Below are 20,333 nucleotides of genomic sequence, written 5' to 3'. Positions count from 1 at the left end.
CTAATAAGAAAATGAACGTATGCAAATATAACAGGAGAATCTCAAGTTCTGACAGATTCTCTTGTAGCGCTCTGACTAATGAAATTTGATTTTGCTTGGGAAGAAAATTAAAGAAATATTCTGTCAGTGCTGGCCACAGAGAGGGAATTCAAGAGTAACCAGGATTTTCACCATTTTCTGTTTTCCAGGGCATTTCCACGACACACTTTTATTTCCAGGTTTTCCAGTACTCCTGAGAACCCTTCATATTATATACAGCAATACTGGAAGGCACTGAAGTTGGTGAATACCAACACACTTCAATGCTTAGTCAAAATACACTGCTGAAAGAAAATGCTAATACAGCCATGGTTAGTTTTAAATAGCAACCTAGTTCGTAACCCCGAAGATCTTAGTATTCTCTTATCTGCATGTGATTCTGAACGCTCATTTGCCCATACTCAATTCGGCTTCCCGAGAGTGAAGCCTTGGCCTTTGTGTCATGTCATGAATAATAGAAGAAGTTGGAGATATCTGACCAAACTCGGCGTGCTGGCCAGGTATGTTGGTGATAGCACACCCTGTGGGCTCTATTATTAGTATAACCTTTGGAAACTTATGTCATGCATGATATCGTAATATAGGATCGAAAGGTTATCTTTCAACGTATTGCAGAAGTTATTGGCATCTTATATGACAGACTACAACATAATGTGATGGAAACAAACATGAAATATCCGGCAGATGGGTTGTCAAACTTCTGAATGGTGACCACTGCTGGCTGTGAGTACTCGGTTCTAAGTAGATCATTCACCTTTATGAATAAAATCATATTAGGTTCTGGTCAAGATATGTAATCCAGTATGACATCTAAGTCCAACACTTTGAGTCTGAGCCAAAAGCCTTTAAACTCAGAGGAAACACAAAAGTTTCGTGTGAGACAATCCGAGGGTAAGATAATGCCCAGTGGTTTTGGGGACTAAGGATTTTTTTTTACGGCGAATTACTATATATTTCTGAATCCAAAACTACCCTCCATTTTTTTTTAACAAAAGATTACAAAAAATACATCTACAGCACATGCTGGATATATATTCAGAGCTCACTATAAAACTACACTAAAAGTCATTTCAGATACAGACCTAAGTTAGCCTATCTCACTGGAAGGGTCCACTGAATCCATAAACATTAATGGCCAAAGCCGTGGGTGAGGAAAAAGGTAAAGTCAGAGCTTAATTATAGGATTAGGATTTAGATTTCTGAGCTTTCGGCATCTAAGGCCATTTAGTCCGTCACGTTTTGAGGGATGACGTCCCTCGGCGAGCATACAATCCGGGTAAAGGGAAGCGACCTGAGATCTATAAGGTTCCACCCCGGCATTTGCCTGGTGTGAATGAAGAAAACCTCATTCAGGGTGGCTCGCCTGAAAAAGCGTGTTACACTTTTTCGACCGAGTGACCCCACCGGGAATCGAACCTGGGACAGAGCTTAATTATAGTTCGTGATTCTCTTCAGTAAAGAACAACTCCATATCATATGTCGCGAAAGAAAGACAACTCCGTATTTTTCAGCACAATTCCGTATATATAAAATAAAAAAACTCATGTTGAATGCAAAGTATACGGTATATACCAAGACGCTGCAGTGACCGCAGAGTAGGGAAAATCGGGAATCGACATATCGCAGTAACAGTGATAGGTTTCTCGATGAATACTGAAACTCAGTTGGTGCACTTTAGGAGATCAATAGGACTGGAGAATTTGCAACTGCTAAAACGAGCACAGTTTGTGGGTTCAGGAAATCTGGAGCAGAATCCAGTTCATATACGTATATATAGGTAGTCCAGTGAAGAAAAAGAAAACTAATGGGACGGGTGGGCCGGTAGAAGCAAAGAAACAAGAAATGAAGAGAAAATTTATGAATAGATGCATAAGAAAATGAAAATTAAGGAAGAAACAAATAATAAATATAAAATTAAGGTAATAAAAATGGGAGACGTCAAAACAAGAAGACAAATAACGTATAACAACAAATCTGAAACAAAGAACTAAATAATCGAATTCATGATTTTCTCAAGATTTTTGCAGTCCAAAGTTTTTAAATTTCACGATCGGAAATACATAAAACCTTTACTGACAACTTAGCGACAATAAAACATGCCCTGGGCGGGTTCTGACAAGTTTTTCTATTAATTTATTAGATTTTCAAGATTTGATAAGGAAATCCACCCAGGAATGTTAACGGTATACGAAATTCACGGCTTATTCACTGTTGGGTGGGCACCCTGAACATTAATGAAAAGAAACTGGTAAAGATAAAAATAAATGGAATATGGGCAACTGAGTGAGTGAAGTAAGGCAGAGTATTACATACAACTATCACTAAAGGCGGTTCGCAGACATGGTGGTGATAAAAATCTTCATATTTATGAGGAAGACGTGGTCAAATGCACTACTGTGATTGGTTGTGTTTTGGAATAGGTAGGTGAGGAATTCGATCTCAACAGAGTATCGGTGAAGGCTGATGTTAATCGAAAGAAGGATGAAAGAATTTCACCAACATTGGAAGCTGGAAAATAGGCACATTTATGGATGTAAATTACTTCCCAAGAACGATAATCATCTTTGTACCAGGATTGTGAAAGTTCAAACTGATATCCAGCATCGGAAAGATTTTACACATAAGGTTTCTGGCATTTCCTGAGGGGCAGCGTCTTTCAAAGGGGCCAGTTCTAGTAACGAGGGTGTGAAAGTTAGAGGTCGTTCCGTACACGATTTTAGGGCGGGTTGGAAAAATCTTTTATAAGGTTTTCTACAGAACTTCATTCCAGATAAGGCTGTTAGTCCAGTCAAATTAGACATTTTTGGGGCCAAACCCAGACATTTAAAATAACAAAACGAAACTTGCTGGGATATGTAGTACTAGTTATGATGTACTTCTGGCAAAAAAATCCCCAAGAATCCTGTGACGGGTTTAGGAGCTATGACATGGCTGCCGTCAAAATTCATAATGAAATATTTGAATGCGTATAACTTTTCACGTAATAAAGCCAAGACGTCCATTTGTTAGACAAACTGAAAAGAACAGATTGAAAAATTTGCAGAATAAACTATAGTCGTTAAATCGAAGTTTTTTTTTTTTCTTTTTAATATTTCCACATAAACTGCAAAAATTCACTTTTTTGAATACTTGTTTTGAAGCTTGCACGTAAATATCTACCTGACTATAGATTACTAATACACGTTTCTTGCATAATATTGTAGGCCAGCTTTAAAATGACACCTGTTTTATTTCTCTATCGCAAAAAGTAAGGAAACTACATGAATTTATGTTCTGGATCATGCGATCCGCAACATGTGCTGGATGAGCATAGTCTAATTTTATTTACAGTTTGATAGCAAATGGTCAGAAGTATTGTAAATTTCTTTTACCAGCTACTTGGTTAGAGTAGATAGGGTAGTTACGCACTTGCTATGACAGCTATTTTGAATTTTATCATTTTGGGTTTCAATAAATTTTTGAAACAAGGTTTTGCATTACTTCAAACTAACTAGCTTCAGAAGGCTATCAGGAACAGTTGGTTCAAGTGTTGTAACTGATACAACTTTGTTGTTTCGTACTTTACAACCCCATCCTGTACGAGGTAGTTCAGGGTGTCTACTAAAATTCTAAAATGAAATTTCGTGACTTTTTTTTCCCAAACCATAAAATTTGGTAACAATTTCAAGAGCGAATTTGGGTGCGAATTGGGCCGAATTTTCATGCATTCGATAGAAGCGTGCTTTGCTTGCGATTTGGTAGCGTCTAAAGCCGACCATAGACAATTTTATGGTAATTTTGACCTTTTATAGAACAAAAGTTTCCAATGTATACTCATATTTGTACAGATTTTAAAACAATCGTGACCCAAAAGCCAAATTTCTTAACTTTCATGACCGTTTTCTGATTTCGTGAATTTTTCATGACACGTGAATAAGTCACGAAATCAGAAAACGGTCATGAAAGACGTGCTAATGAAAATGGCATTGAAGTTAGCAACGAGTTAAATTCTCCACAAGCATAACGTAAGCGTCCGAACTAAATGAAACAACTGGTGTTGCATGTACTGTAATCTATATATTTAGAGTATTACCTTGTCTACGCTAATTTATATTATTATCATTTTTAGAGTACTTTTTATTATTAAACACTGTTTTTATTTATTTTAGCTCCACGTATTGCTATGCAAGTGTTGATATAAGGCTGTTAATCTTCAATAATATTTCGTACGTTATTCATAACGGTAGTTTAAATATTTAAGCAATGCAAAACCTTGTTACAAAAATTTATCGAAACCCAATATGATAGTATTCAAAATAGCTGTCATAGCAGGTACATAACTTCCCTATCTACTCTAACCAAGTAGCTGGTAAAAGAAATTTACAATACTTCTGACCATTTGCTATCAAACCGTAAATAAAATTAGACTTTATGCTCATCCAGCACATGTTGCGGATCGCATGATCCACAAAATAAATTCATGTAGTTTCTTTATTTTTTGCGATAGAGAAATAAAACAGATGTCATTTTAAAGCTAATAAGATGGCCTACAATATTATGCAAGAAACATGTATTAGTAATGTATAGTCAGGGAGATATTTACGTGCAAGCTTCAAAACAAGTATTCAAAAAAGTGAATTTTTGCAGTTTATGTGGAAATAAAGTAAATATTAAAAAAAAAAACTTCGATTTAACCAGTTTATTCTACAAATTTTCCAATCTGTTTTCTTCAGTTCGTCTCAAAAATGAACGTCTTTGCTTTATTACGCGAGAAGTTATACGCATTCAAACATTTCACTACGAATTTTGACGGCAGCTATGTCATAGCTCTTAAACCCGTCACAGGATTCTTGGAGATTTTTTGCCAGAAGTACATCATAACTAGTGTTACATATTCCAGTAAGTTTCGTTTTATTTTAAATATCTGAGTTAAAGCCTAATTGGACTGGACTATGTGGAGGTTTCCTCAGCACGAGTGCTGACAATTATTGAGGAGCGGTGGAGTGGAACTGATACGGGTTCTGCGAATGGCATAAGCTAGGGTGAGAGTGAGAGGTAAAGATTTAAGAATATTGAATTCTATATAATATATATATCGGGTGTATCAAAAGTTCAGAGCCATAGGTCAATTCAGTTAGAAGATACGAAATAATGGGAGAACAAGTTCTTGGAAGAAGCTTTTCAATATGAAATGGTGGAACTTTCTCCAATTGTACGCTCGCTTGAACTCAACTGTAGTAAGACGCCCTACTTAAAAGCAATGAGAAAGCAACATTGCCAGTTCTGTAGGTTATTCCCTTAAGTTCTCATCATGCCAACACCACAGCTTGTTAGGAAATGAATTCGAGGTGCTTTAGGTTCTCTCACATTTTGTTACACCCGGTGTATATATAATAAACCATACACTTATGAAAATATTTACACAAGCAATTCGTGCTTTTACAAGACTCCAACTTCAAAGTGCAACTTGCGCAGTAACACACTTAACATTTCTGCTGATTTCCTTTGAAGAGCGCATGTCTTTTTATCTTTTCCGCCAAAGAAAACCTTTCCTCCTGCGAATGCGCCAACTGAAGTGATACGACATAACTCGACGAATACTACCGGTTTCCCAAGCTCAAGAACCTGAACAGCGGGTAATATAGCAGGTGAGGTAAATACACGTATGGTGTGTTCTAAAGGTTAGCAAAAATAGTTGCCAAGAAGGTTTTAACAAATCATACGCATACGAATACAGTATGCCCCTGAGATGCTCACTTTGAACAGTGTTTTACAACCTCTCATATTTTATTAACACTGTTCGCCTTATTTTTGACTGTTTTATGTATATAAACACACAACAATTTAAAATAGCTTTAACACAATGTCTTTTCAAAATAATTTACATCAGCTTTATTTTACATGTGTGCAAAATTAAGGGAAAGCACGATTGAACAGGAAATCATTCATGCACAGTGATAAAAGTTAAATCGGAATTAAAATCTATTCGTTGAGAATGGGCCCGATCACAAAAGTTAATACAAACTAAAGGAGCCCTTTACCATAACGAATTCCCGGATCCAATTAGGAACGAGCACAGAAAATAATTTAGAAAGTACCCACCGAAAAAAGCAAAAAACTGGAAAAATCTCACAAAAAAAAAAAAATAAATAAATAAAAAAAAATCAGAGTACAGTAATACCAGGATGTATATAGGGTATAGGTAGATGGTGTACTGCTGATACAAGACAGAAAGCTCAGTCGACATGCATGTAATATAGTCCAGTTTATTCAGTGCATTCCAATGTTGCTGATAGTGATCGGTTTCTACCATAAGTTAAATGCTGCTGTGGTTCAGGAAGACAGGTAGTGGTGTCTATAGTGCAGGAGAAGGATAAAAGCTGAAGTGAAAGTAAAAAATTATCATACTGATATCGTAGTCGGACGAACTAGATTGTGGGGAATAACTAACTTATTCGTATCTAGAGTATTTATTCAACAACTTAATGATGTAATAGAATGTGTATCAAATAAAATAAAATTTCTCACCACAGCACCCGAATAACAATCGATACAAATGTTTCAGCAACAAGTTGTAGCCATCCTCAGTGCGTTTCCCTACAGAAATCGACGTTCTTGAAGAATTACATAATTTGACTAGTTTCCGGCCCTGTATAAATTGTATTTGCGGTTCTCGAAAATTTGCTGTTAAAATTCTTTGTTGATTTGATTTTAAGCTTAGGGTTCCTATCAGCAGCGAGGCTATACGGGACGTGGACCTACAGCTTAACGTGGGATTCGAACCACATGACCTCTAGGCCAGGGATCGAATCCGTCTCTTTCGTGTTAAAGGCGCGTACGCTAACCGTTTTTGGCCACGAGAGAGCTCTAAATTTCCTTGTTAATACCAATGCTATTTTCTCATTACCTTTATCAAAAGTCTAATCAAGTAAACATCAAAACAACAGAAAAAAATATTGGTGGTAATTCAAACATTGCTTTTATGTTAAGTGGATTATTTTTTATTCTATGATTCCCCCCCCCCCCCAATTTAACTACAATTTTAAATATATCCAAATGAGAAAACAGCACAGGTTACAAAATCCAAGTAACCTAAAAGCATTGTCTTAATTATCACCAATACTTATATCTATTGTTTTGATATTTATTTGATTATACTCTGGATAAATATAAGAAAACATCAATATTAACAAGAAAATTTAACAGCAAATATTCAAGAATGATAATATTAATTCTACAATGGACGTTACTGATCAGAATAACGCAATGTTTTTTAAACAGCGTAGATTTCTCTACGGATAAACACTAAAGAGAGTGACATTTGCCGCTCAAACGTTTGTGTTGATTTGCTATTCGGGTGCTCTGGCAAATATTGTGTTTTGGTTATTCATTGAGTAACCCTTTCTAAGATTATGTCACTTTAAACCAGGGTTGGCTGGTCCTGGTTTAAACCAAGGTGGTTTAAACCAGCTGTTTAATAAATAAAATAATAAAAAAAAAAAAAAAAACGAAAAATGCTTTAAATCGTGAGAACTTTATGGTGACGTTTCCACATATCAAAGCATCTGCATTACTTTTATCTCCTTTTCACCTTTTAATCAAGATGTCGCATGTTCAACTTTCGTTCAAACCACAACCCTCCTTTCAAGTGTAAACCAAGTAGCGGTTTGAATGTCACTTTAAGTTAAGCCTAATCATACAAAACGAAACCACACTGTATATTTCTGCTTGCCTGAATGCTTGTTGTTTTTATAAAGAAGCAAAAGCTGCCTAAATATATTGATAGATATTGGCAAAATTTATCGACTGCCTACGTAGCTTCCAACATTAGCTTGGACTGGACTTCGTTTTAATCTTATTGAATGATATCTACATACTAAATCTGGAATTTAATACCTCAGTTTTAGCGTACTGATTATGATACGTTAACCTTAAAATTTTACATGCAAAGGAATAACGGGATTTGTTTTGCATTTAAAGTAATAACAGGATTTTTCCCATGGCTAAGGCGAGAGTTTCCTGATTTATATGTAATTCTGTATAATGGTTTCACTTGTGCAACTATCTTCCTGGCCTGAAATGACTCTTGACAATTATATTAACAAGTATGTAAAGCTCAGTACAACGTATTTTTATCAGGAGTTCTTCGTGAGTGAGTCGGCAGACTCATTGCATTTGTGGCCAGTTAGTACCGGTTTCAAGTCCAAATGGAGGACAATTTCTCTCGGATGTAAGCCGGGAAGCCGTTTGAATTCCGCTTTAAGCTTATGTGACCACTTGACCACTCCCAGCAAAACCCTGTAGTTGCATAATTACAGCAAGGCGAAACAAACTTATTTCTGCCCATATGTAATATAATTACATAGGAAAAATTATTTAAACCAAAAAACCTGGTTAACCGGGTTTAACACTCCCCCCTTTTTTTAAAAATAAAAACCATGGTTTTTGCCAACCTTGCTTTAATTTAACACTCATGTTTAATGTGGTTGTATTTGTTTTCTCTCTTTCACTTTTCAAACAATCTTTGAAAAACCTTTTCAGTTACCAAAAACCTCCTTACTCGATCTTAGCTATTATTGTCACTCTCCCTTGAGTCCGATAACATCGCTGGGCCCAGGAAGGCAGACATACTCTGCGAAACACTGGATATAGTTAAATGCATATAATGAGTTCTGGAAATTCTCTCCGCGTTCCATACCCCATTTAATACAGAACTGTGGAATCGACTCAAGATATACCGGTACACATACAAAGAAAAGTAACACATAATATTGCAGTTAAAGTGCAGTCAAAAACAGATTTAATGAAAAAATAAATAGAAGTAAAGAATACATATGTCATGAGAAAAAATCCTACCTGTTAAAACACATTATTACATTTAAAAACCTAACTTTCTTCTACATGAGGGGAAGATTTACGGGAAAAGGAAGGGCAATGGAAACTGAGAAACATGACATGCTAGCTACAGATTGCTCGTCTGAAAAAAATCACATCTTGTGCTAGCTGTAAATGCTACTCCTTATCACTTTCCATTACTCTGCCTTCCTACGTGAAAATATTCCCTGCACGAGAAATAAATATTCGGTTTTTAATTGCAATACTGCTCATAATACTGCTTCTTACAAGTTACTGAGTTATGCAAATTCCAGGTAGGATACTCTTCATTTTAATAAATAGGTTCTTCGCGTATTAAACAGAAACACAGTAATCATTTGAACTACTGAAAGAATAAGTGCATTGGTTAACACAAAAAGACAGGCAAACTAACAAAATAGGAAAATGAAATGCACATACAAGAAATGTTTATGATAGGCATGCAACAAGAATACTGTATATACAAATAGCTATATAGTTGATTTGCAAATTAATTATAATCACCCTAGTGTTTATTATTATGCTTCTAAAACTACTACACGGTGAGGAAGTCCAGCACCATCCTAGTATTTTTGAATCAGTTTGAGGAAAAATGACGAAACTTTGAATGTGAGTAATTTGGGCAGAGGCGTACCAGATAGTGGCATTTGGCATCATAGTGGCTATCTTGAAATCATTCGCTTTTGAGTAAGGTCCAATATTTCAAATGGGAAAGGGGGAATGCAATACATGATGTTAGGCTAGAATTTCATCAGAAATACGAATCTCAAGATACTTTTAACCTAACTTTAATCAGTAATGAAATTTTGTGAAGTAAACATTGCATATTGGATAACGTAATGGGTTTTCATTTGTCTTTTCAGATGATAGAACATGACTCTTACCCGCCAAGAAAGGATTGAAATTGTTATCAGTGGGGAACACTGTCAGAGCCATCGCTGACTTCAATGCCCGGCATCAAGAGAGGGACAACACTGCACATGCCACAGTGTCGCGTATGTTGCAGAAATTTAAAGTTTCTGGATCTGTACACGACAAACAACACAGTGGACGCCCCGGGTTGCAACGGATGAGGCAACAGCAACGGCAGTTCTAGCATACTTGGTGAAAAGCCCGGAACACTGTACTAAACGTTCAGTTTGTTTCAGATGTAAATCAGAAATTGATATTCGGTGTGTTGCACACAAACAAATGGCATCCATACAAACTCAACTCCAGCAATACCTAACGGAGGATGACCCAGATAGGAGAATGTAATTTGCAGAATAGGCTGTGACAAAGTGTAATGAGGAAGCTACTCTTTCTCTTTGTGCGTTAAGTGGTGAGGCTCTGTTCCATGTGAATGGTGAGGTCAAAAAACAGAATCACCAATCCAGCATGAACAGATGCCTCGAGGGTAAGTGGTGTGGAATAGGTAATGATATGGTGTGGGATATAGAACACTCGTATCATTGGGCCGTCCTTCATTTATGGAAACCTAAATGGGGAGAGAGAATCTTATCTTGACATGTTGTAGGAACAGGTGTTCCCATCACAGCTGAACCTAGAAGATGACTTCCCTATTTTTTTCCAACAAGACACTGCACCTCCTCACTATGCATCGTGTATCAGAGTGGTTGCATGCAGAGTTCCAGGGCCACTTGATTGGTTGTCGAGGGCCAACTGAGTGGCCACCCCTTTCGCCCGACCTGATACCCTTAAACTAGTGCTTTGAGACGGCCCTAGAGATAAGTCTATCAAGAAAAAGATCACCGATCTCCGACCCTCGAACAACGAATCATGCACGCTTGTGACTGTGACGCCGAAAAGTGTTATTACGTATCCATCAGGACTGGAAAGAACGTCTTGCTTTATGTACAGCACACAATGAGGAACAGATAGAACATATCTTGTAGGATCCCACATGTAATGTTTACTCCACAAGTTCATTACGCCACTAAACTCGTGAAATTCTAGGCTAAAATCATGTGTAGCATGCCTCCCTTCCCATTTGAATACTGGACCTGATTCAAAATGGCGGATCCCAAGATGCCCGTCATAATGCCAAATGGGACAATTTGATGCGCTCCCATCCCAATTACTCACATTCAAACTTTCATCATCCTTCCTCAAGTCATTTTAAAAATAAAAGGGTAGTGCTAGACTTTTGATCCACTCTGTATTATCATTGTGATTTACAAAACATCCATAAACTGAACGAACGGATGCAAAGCTCATTACGCTGGAAAGGTGTTTCAGAAAACAAAGAGAAAACTTCCACACAAGGGAAAATTTGACACATCCTTATTTTGCTTACAACCACGGTTGTACATATCGAAGGAAGGAATTTCCTGCTTCATCAGAGGAAATTATGTACTCAATAATGATTAAATTTTTCTAGAAAATCAAACGTGTTCTATCTGTGGTTCGGAATTACTGAAATTGTCTTAATGAATATCAAAGAATTTTATCAAGCATTATATCGTTCCGCTCTTCATACTAGTTTCTACACTAACGCTTCTCATTATACTTAATGGTGTGATAGAATAGATACAGGTACCTGATACAGGAATTGTTACTTAACTAATCAAACTGATCTGTACTAAAGGAATGGAAAACGGTTGTTTTTCATCGCCCACTTCCTCCGCAAGCACATCATGTCACACGAATTAACGGAGAACAGGTTCAACGAACTTCCAACAGCTAGGCTGTGAGGCATGAACTACTATTAATGTGAATGTAATTATGCCGCATACACACCCACCAACAATGGCACCAAGTTTACACCAACGGCAGACCGCTATCTGTAAGGGATTCTGAAGAAGACTCATTGTTCATATAACTAGAACGAAAACGAAAGCGCGCGCTACTCGTGTATAGGATTCGGGCTCGATTCCTGGTGGGAGAGCATTGAAATCTGAACACATTTCAATGGTTCGGATTCCACATTAAGTTGTAAGTCTACGTCTCATATAGCCTCGATACCGAAAGGAACACTGAATCCAGCCAACGAGAAACGGGCTTGCATATGCAGTTGTTTCACGTTCTGCGAAGACCATAAGTGTGATGCTGAGACAAACGATATTTGCCTTATTTGTTCATTGTTCATAGGGGACGACCAAACCTGTTTTCCTTTCTGATACAGATTTGCAGGAATATTTTTTATTTACTTATTTAAATGGAACCCAGTTCGAATATTTTGTGGTTTTGTCCAAAATATTACAAACTTTTCTGAGTCTAAAGTAAACACTAAAGCCCGATTACAAAAATGTAAGAGAAACATCATAACACATTCCTGTATAAAACTCAAAAACTACTCCCTTTACCTGGCCGGTGTTGTCGACATTGATACAACAGTGTCTAGGAGCGACACTCTGCAATTGTATCCTTATGTCACACGCTGTGCTATTCCCGATTGCGCATGTTTCTGTAACTAATGGGTAAATAGCGCCATCTTCGCCGTTCCTCTTAATTACTACGACCCACCCGTACGGCTGTTTCATCTTGCTCGAACTTCTACAAAAAAGAAGACAATTTCAGACTTTCTACCTTGGGTAGGGCTAATGCAGACAAAAAAACAGTAGCAATAAGCAGGACTCACCTGCAGAATGACATTTTATAACCTGCTTAATTTTGTTTTCGATATAAATATGGATTCTTCATAAGGGTTTAAACTATTTTTTTTTCTCCATAAAACAATACTTGGCAACCTTACAAGGAACAACAATAGTGGTTTCCTGTTCAATTAAATATGGCATCAAACGCTTACCAAAATTTTGATCATCATACCAATTTACCTGTACATACAATATGTTGCTTAAATACATGAACACAGTTATTTTTGGGGATTATATTTCTATTTACTTTGCTGCTAACTATGTGCTGGTCCATGTTGAGGCGTTTGTTGCATTCAAAAGCTGTTTAAGTGAAGATAATTAATTACTCCACACTAGTGAATGAAATTATAGATTTCACCTACACTACAGTGTATACACATACTAGAGTAATGACCTTTTGCAAAAGTTCGATTTATGATACGGAAAATTAACGAGAAATTTCTAAAATTATATTAATAACACATCCAATGCATTGTGCAAGTAGCAGCAATGACTTTCTGAAACCTTCCGAAACTTCACTGAACCTTTCTGAAACACTCTTTGCATCAGTTAATCATTGCTGTAGAGAATATAAGCTTCCTAACTGAGAAATGCTCATCGGTTTTCATTTCACAATGTCTTCTTGCTAACAGCTAAGCAGAGACATGTTAAAACGGTATTGGAAAATATCAATAGGCATCGTTGGAAAGAAAAAAAATTAAATCTTGCAGTTTTATGTCCCACGCTTAGGCTAAGGGAGACTGTGGTGATGATTAATGAATGATATGGTGGAATAAAGAAAGTGGAAGGAAACCCACGAGCACGGTATCTGTCCACCATAAAGTTCACACGGCGCGAGCTGGGATCGAACCAGGGACCCCAAGCACCGGAGGTGAACGCTCTACCACAGCCACCGCGCCCTCTAGTGATGGATAGCACTGTTGTGTGTACTATGCTTGCATGCCGTGTTCAGAAAAAAATGAAATATATTATGGAGAAGAATTTTGAGAACCGGCCCAGCAGACAGCTTCCGTTCCCTCCTCCAGTGCTAGTAATGTTGCCAACTCACATGTTAAGAAAGTTACAACTGTGGTTGGTGATAGGCCTATTCGAACATCTACATTTAGTGCCACGATTACATCAACTACTATCATACAGCATTGTTCACATTGTTTTTTTTTTTTTTTTCTATTACAAAATAAGTGTTTTGTATAAGGGTAGGCTTTTAGTTCCCACATGCCTTTTCCTGAAGGAGGCACCACGCCTCACATATGCTTCTCAGCTGTGCGGGAGGTAGTAATACTTTTAGATAAACTCCACTGACCCTGTTTGTTTCTCCTTTCTTTGTGTTTCAGTTTCAACTTTCGAAGAATAATTAACGAAAAATTAGCAGAATCAATTTGTTACTTACCAATGACAATGGTCACAAGAAGGCCTGCAATTGGAAGTAGATCTACTCTTTCAGAACATTATTCCAAAGGAAATGCTTATCACTACAAAGCGTATATTGAATAGTAATCAGCAAGCATGAGTTCCCGTTAGCCTAGAATTACCAAATAAACATTATCGAATGCAGGACATTCTTTCAGAAAGAGTCTAAGTTTTCATAAAACAGCAGGACTTTTTTTTTCTAAATTTTGAAACTGTTTTTTTTCCCTACCTTATAATTATTTTGACGGCGTTGAAGTTGTCCTGTTTTAAACAGGAAAAATTTTTTTGAATCGCTGTTTAGGCTTTCTTTAGTTCTAAAACAGGCTGATAAAAAATAATAAAGTTAGTTTTAACTAGTGTTACTCACAAGACGAGAAATTTTTCGTATTATTTTGTCTTCAAGATGAGAAGTACATTTTAAATTCGAGACGATAGAAACATGAGAATTCTCGTCTCGTTTTTAAGAAGAGATAAGAAGATTCTCGGGATTTGTGGGAAAAACTAATACACTAAGTGTATTATAACACACTCTTCGTAGACGCGGAAGGCTTCTTCTAGATAAAATTAAGAAAGAAAAAAAATGAAGGCATAGATTTTATACATAAAATTTCCGAAGCGAGACGAGAAAAGCTTTCCGAGAACCGAGACGAGACAACCTTTTTTCTTGTCTCGTGGGAAACATTAGTGATCGCAACTTGGGTATGCTATTCACGTCCCACTGTTTTGTGTGTTGTTGTCATGTCTCGTTTTACATATAAAAATGAAAGCGAACACACTCATCATTTTTCGGAGAGCAAGATATCCGCACCAACCGAGCCCAGTATTATATGAAAACGAAAAGAACCTATTGATAACAAAAATGGACTATAATTACGCGCTTTTCAAAAAAAGGGTGTATCATAAAGACACACTTACATTTAAAAAATTGATGTTGAAATATCCAATAGATTTTTTCGTTATACACAGCTGACAATTTAAAACCTGCTACAGCTTTATTTAAACAATCAAGCTCTCTTTTTATAGCAGAATGCTGAACATAGTTCTAGTACACGTGATATCAGGTTCAATCCAGTGTGGAACACACACATCTCTGGAAAGAAGTGAGCAATAGATCAGGTACAATTGTGATATTAGATTCTCTACTTTATATTTTCGGAGTTGATTGAATTAGTGATGATTTCAAGGCTCGACGAGATTACTATCTGTCACGAAACTACGAAATTTCCCTCGGTGAATATCTCCGACCGTGCTTAGCGACTGTTATCAGTATTTTGTCAGTACTATTTTCATCCCTCCCTGAAGGAACGTGGTGTTATAATCCTTTAGTTAGTACTACTGCTGAAAGAATGATGCCTGTGTACTCGCGCAAGCGTAGTGCGCTCGTCACGTGTTGGGCGAGCTGGATAGAGGATCTCAAGAAAGCTAGCGCACAATACAAATATGAAGCTGTACCGCATGACATAAGGACAAGGAAGAAGTAGCGAAATCCAAACTATAATCAAATTATTAATAGGTTCAAGTTATCAACAAGCAAAGCAACAACCATTTGTCGACTGTTATCTCAAGATTTGACAGACACTGTAGCACGTTCACAATCTGTTATTTCCTTATTTTTCTTTTTTTAATTGAGTTGCACGTCTGATGTGTTTATGCACCGAGGCAAAGAAGCCGATCATGATGAGATGGATAATAATCAACAAATGACGGACACTGGAGGAAACAGGAGAGCTAATAAAGTCAATGCCAGCACAAAACCCATTGGGTGGGAGCTGAAATCGAACCAAGGGCCCAACGCTACAGAGGAGCGCTCTACCATTGAGTCATTTATGTTCATAGATAACTAAAGTGGTTGCTAAACAAAGAAAAAACTTTTTTTAAAAACTACACTCAGTGAGATGATCATTACATTTTGATGACCATAAATATCACGTGCAAGTTACAACGGTAACGGGCTAGAAGTGCTTAAAATCAGCACTAGCCCGAATATAATAAAAAAGAAGCAATCATAATTATATATATATATATATATATATATATATATATATATAACTAACACGTCGTTTTAAGATCTTTGAACACACGCACATAAAATTAAACAGAACTAATGTCTAATAAAAGCTTTTAGAAGAAGGAATCTCGCAATTATCTGATTTCACGAACCAGGTAATGTAAGTTACAAATAGGCCTAGTTATCGTTTTATTTGGTGCCTCACAAACCAGGATTTGGTGATAACCTTGAAGCAGGAGTAGACGTTTCCAAAACCATTTCTAAATTTGTGAGATTCATTTTGTGACAAGAAAAACTTTTATTAGACATTAGTCCTGTTTAATTTTATGTATGTATATTCGCAATCTTATAACGACGTGTTAGTCGTATATAATAATTATGATTTCTTCTTTTTTTATTATATTCGGGCTAGTGTTGATTATAAGCACTTCTAGCCCGTTACCGTTGTAAAGTTACCCAAAGAAATGATGGAATGTGCATCAACAGTCAAAAAAGATCAATTCCGTTATCTTCAAGCATACAAGAAAGCGTTTTCCGCGAACAATTTCCATGTTGAGCTTGCGTTTTCTTCACTGTAAACAGTAGAAAACTATGATGTTCAATATCTTACAATTATGTCGTCAAATTCTAAGTCTATTTACAAAACATAGGAGTCAAAAAGAAAAGAAATGAAATGAAATCTTTAAGTTTTACGTCCCATGGCTATGCCGGTTAGACTAAAGGAGACTGTGATTATGAGAAATGAATGAAAACGGTGCAATGAAGAAAGTAGGAGGAAAAGGAAGAACCCCGACAAAACCCACGAGCACGGTGTTTGTAGGAGTCAAAAAGAGTCGACACCAGAACACTAACACACAAAAACGGTTCGAACATGTAACTTACGTACTTAAAGTTAAGAAACAGATGTTTTTACCTAATTGTCAAATGCTAGTGTTGAAGAATGAATGAAAAGAAGTATTAGCCCTACCAAACGAAAAGCCTGTTGACAAAAGATTCATGTTCTTCATAAATAGAAGACAACTGTTCTTCATAAATAGAAGACAACTGTTCTTCATAAATATAATTGGCATTCAGTTGCAAAGATGATCAAAATTAACTAGAAAAACAACAACTCATTGATTGCCAACATCATCACGCTCTGGACCGAGTGTTTTATGTACTAATGGATGAAAATCCTGGACGAAACACCACATCGCGCCGTATTAAACATCCATTTATGCCAGAATTGTACGGAACTACGAAAGACTAATTCCAATGTTAAAGATGAAATTACTGAAAAACAAAATGGCGTGACTACATAAAATTTCTATTTTCAATTAACTCGAGTAATCTGCTTTTCCCCGAAGTTAAGTTTAAGGAAACAGCTAGACACAAAAACGGATGGAGTTCCTGAGCAATAATGAGTCTTTTGGCATTCATTATTCTACTAAAAGGGATTTACTATTCGAGATCTGTAGATCAATCTCCTACAGATGGGCGGACCACTCATTGGTTTAGTGACCAAACCTACAATGCAGATGACTATCAGAAGCCATGCGACAGCCTGCAGTTTAATGAGAAAGTGTTCAACTAAGTGAACAAGTTCGGAAATAAAAATAAATAAATAAAATTTAAGAAAACTGCGGCGGGTAATCCCAGAAACAAATCAATGTGCAACACAGGCAATCAAGTGCCTGCAATATCTTTATTATGTCTGTAAGGAATTTCAGCTATTATAATATATTTATGCTACATACACCGCAATCTTTTCGGCTGGTACTTGTAATGGTGTCATTAAGTTTGTAATTTTGTATGATCTGCTATAGCAATAAACTTCTCCAGACTTCAAAAAATTATATCAGCAAGGTGGTAAAAAAAATATCATTATTTTTGTTGATTTTTTTTAAAAATTTAAATCAAATCTTTCTCCTCGTATAATACAAGTCGCGAATTGAAGAAAAAACATTAGGAATTAGTATTAAATGTTAATTATACCATGTAAGTGTAAGTATTGAGGTTGAATTTTAAATTAATTCCCAATCGTTAATCTATTCCAATCCCAAACAAGGTTTCTTAAGCATTAAGGAAAAAGTACAGCAACGTTTATCAACATGACACTTCTTTGTCACACAAGTACTATTTGGCAGGGGCATATTTTCTAAAAAATCAGAACCTGCTTGCGGCACGAAATACACAAAAAAAAAAATATATAAATTTCGCCTAAAAAAAAAAAAACGCGCTCACGTCGTCGTCTTAAATGCCGATGGTGATTCAACCGTTGAAATAGTTAACGATTTAAACACCCTATGCTACGAAGAGAAGAAAACAGGATATCCGTTACCCGTTCAAAACTGGATTCTCCCTAATCATCCTCTGCATGACATTCGTTTTCACACTGTGCTGTACATACATTTGAGTCTCATTGTATTATGATTATTATCTTCCATAATCGAAATAACAAAACAGAAACGGGATCTCACTTATTTTCACTTTAAAATAATATATTTCAGAATTTGATTTAAATCAACGATTTTTATTTTTAAAAAATCGTGATTTAAAACTACTCTGTATATGAAAGTTGCACTAAAAGTATGGGAAATAGTATTAGGAAATTTGCAGCATGTCCGAAATTATTATATCTGTGAGGTATGATATTGTTCAATATACAAGCAGCTTGCCAACAATGATTAGCTTTCTGTTTCACAGGAACAATTCGAAGAGAGAACATCGGTGGAAAACTGGATTTGACCAAAAAGCATCTTCGCGCAATGATGTATTGACTTTAGATAGGGTTTAACGCAATAACAATATATTTCTCGAATGAATGCTATATTTGGTTATGAAACCACATCTAGAACAACAATTTATCATTGGTTTCAAGAACTTACTATCCATTTCATAAAGATAGGCCCCTGACTTCGCGGTGCTGCCGTGACATCCAGTCAAAACTTATATTTTATTGTCGTACCTCGTTGGAATTGCTGGAATGTTGTCTTTTCAATACTTAAGACATAAAAATTTTCTTTGTACTATGTAGTGAGAAAAAAATAGAAATTAATGAAAAAGTGCGTATTTTTTCGTACTTTTTTGGTAGATCAATGTTTATAGAGCTATATCTCAGAAAAGAGATCACGTGAAATAATTTCCTGTGTACAATATGTAGATGCATCCATTAACTATAAGTTGTGAAAAGTTCATTTTTCATCACTTGATATTTTTTGTGTAATTAAAACAAATGTACGACGCTCTGATCTCCTTTACCATGGTAGGTAGAGAAACGTACAAAACACTGTTCGAAAATTTGAAAGTCTAGTGTTCCAAATATTTGGAACTATTAACAAAAAAGGGTTTAGTTGGTAGAGTATTTATTTTTTTAAAAAAAGATGCTTACTTCAACATGTTCTCTGCGTTAAGCGGTGAGCCATGTTGCAGCCCAATCTTTAAATTCCCCGCGCTTATATGAAGAAACAGCATACAGTAAATGGAAGTGCGGCAACGCTGTCGCGCAGTGTTGTCGCGTTCAGGAAGCTTGTAGCGCGAAGCCGACTTCATAAGAATGTAATAGGAAAAAGTATTTATTATAACCTTTCACAACATCATAAAAATATTAATGCATGTACACTTATGTCCAAAATTATTGTCGCATGTCTATAAATATGTTATTGTAGGAATATAATTTGATAACGAATTCGCCTGGTATTTCTTATAATGTTAGTATGTGTATAATCGGCAAAGACATGTAGGCTATGTGGAAAATTTCATGTCAAAAGAGCAGTAAATAAGAACAATAAAACGAAACTAAAATTTTCTTATCCATTTAGCAACATTTTGTTTTACTCATGCTAATTTTCGTATTCTTTTCCTATGAAATTTACCACAAATATACATTTCCCGACTCTACATATAGTATCAGTATTAAAAATACCCTGCAAAATCGTTATCAAATTATAGTCTTACAAGAAGACAGTTATAGATATGCGACAATAATTTTGGACATGAGTGTACACATCTCAATGTAATCGAAATAAAACGTTGAAGTAACACATCCAAAAACTCATCTCTTAATCTATTTACTTCATTCACTTTCGTCATAGCTTTGTTGACTCTTCGCTGCTCCTGCTATCTTCCCTAATATTTATAAACAATGGCTCCATTTCTACCTCAAGACCTATCAGTATACACACTCTCCAGCTTACGAACATGTTAAAGGTTAAAAAGAAATGTAGTGTTGTAGCCTTGGCTATCAAGTGTTCACCCAAGTTCTGCGATCAATTCCCCTGCCGAATGTACAGTAACACAGAATGGGTCCTTTGTTTTCTTACAACGAAAGAAAACAATGCAATTAGTAGGTGACGAGGGCTGTATTTGCGTCTAATCACGTCGCACTGATTAAGTCTTCAACACTTCCCTTCGGTTCGTAGGCGTCAAAAACTTACACACGCACTCAT

The 20,333-nt window shown here is 36.2% G+C and overlaps 1 protein-coding gene across 3 annotated transcripts in view; it reads right to left on the bottom strand.

Moving 5' to 3' along the window:
- The window catches only part of LOC145667104 (uncharacterized), a 78,631-nt gene that overhangs the window by 47,561 nt on the left and 10,737 nt on the right, over nt 1-20,333 (bottom strand). For all 3 annotated transcript variants that reach the window (XM_081734842.1, XM_081734841.1, XM_081734840.1), the window contains exon 2: nt 12,198-12,387. In XM_081734842.1, the coding sequence (XP_081590968.1) occupies nt 12,198-12,374 (177 nt within the window). In that variant the 5' untranslated portion in view covers nt 12,375-12,387. The remainder of the gene's footprint in view (nt 1-12,197; nt 12,388-20,333) is intronic.

The sequence above is a fragment of the Thermobia domestica genome, chromosome 12 (assembly GCF_964235325.1).
Source record: "Thermobia domestica chromosome 12, izTheDome1.hap1.1, whole genome shotgun sequence".
Classification (NCBI taxonomy): Eukaryota; Metazoa; Arthropoda; class Insecta; order Zygentoma; family Lepismatidae; genus Thermobia; species Thermobia domestica.
This window is presented reverse-complemented; position numbering and strand designations above follow the sequence as displayed.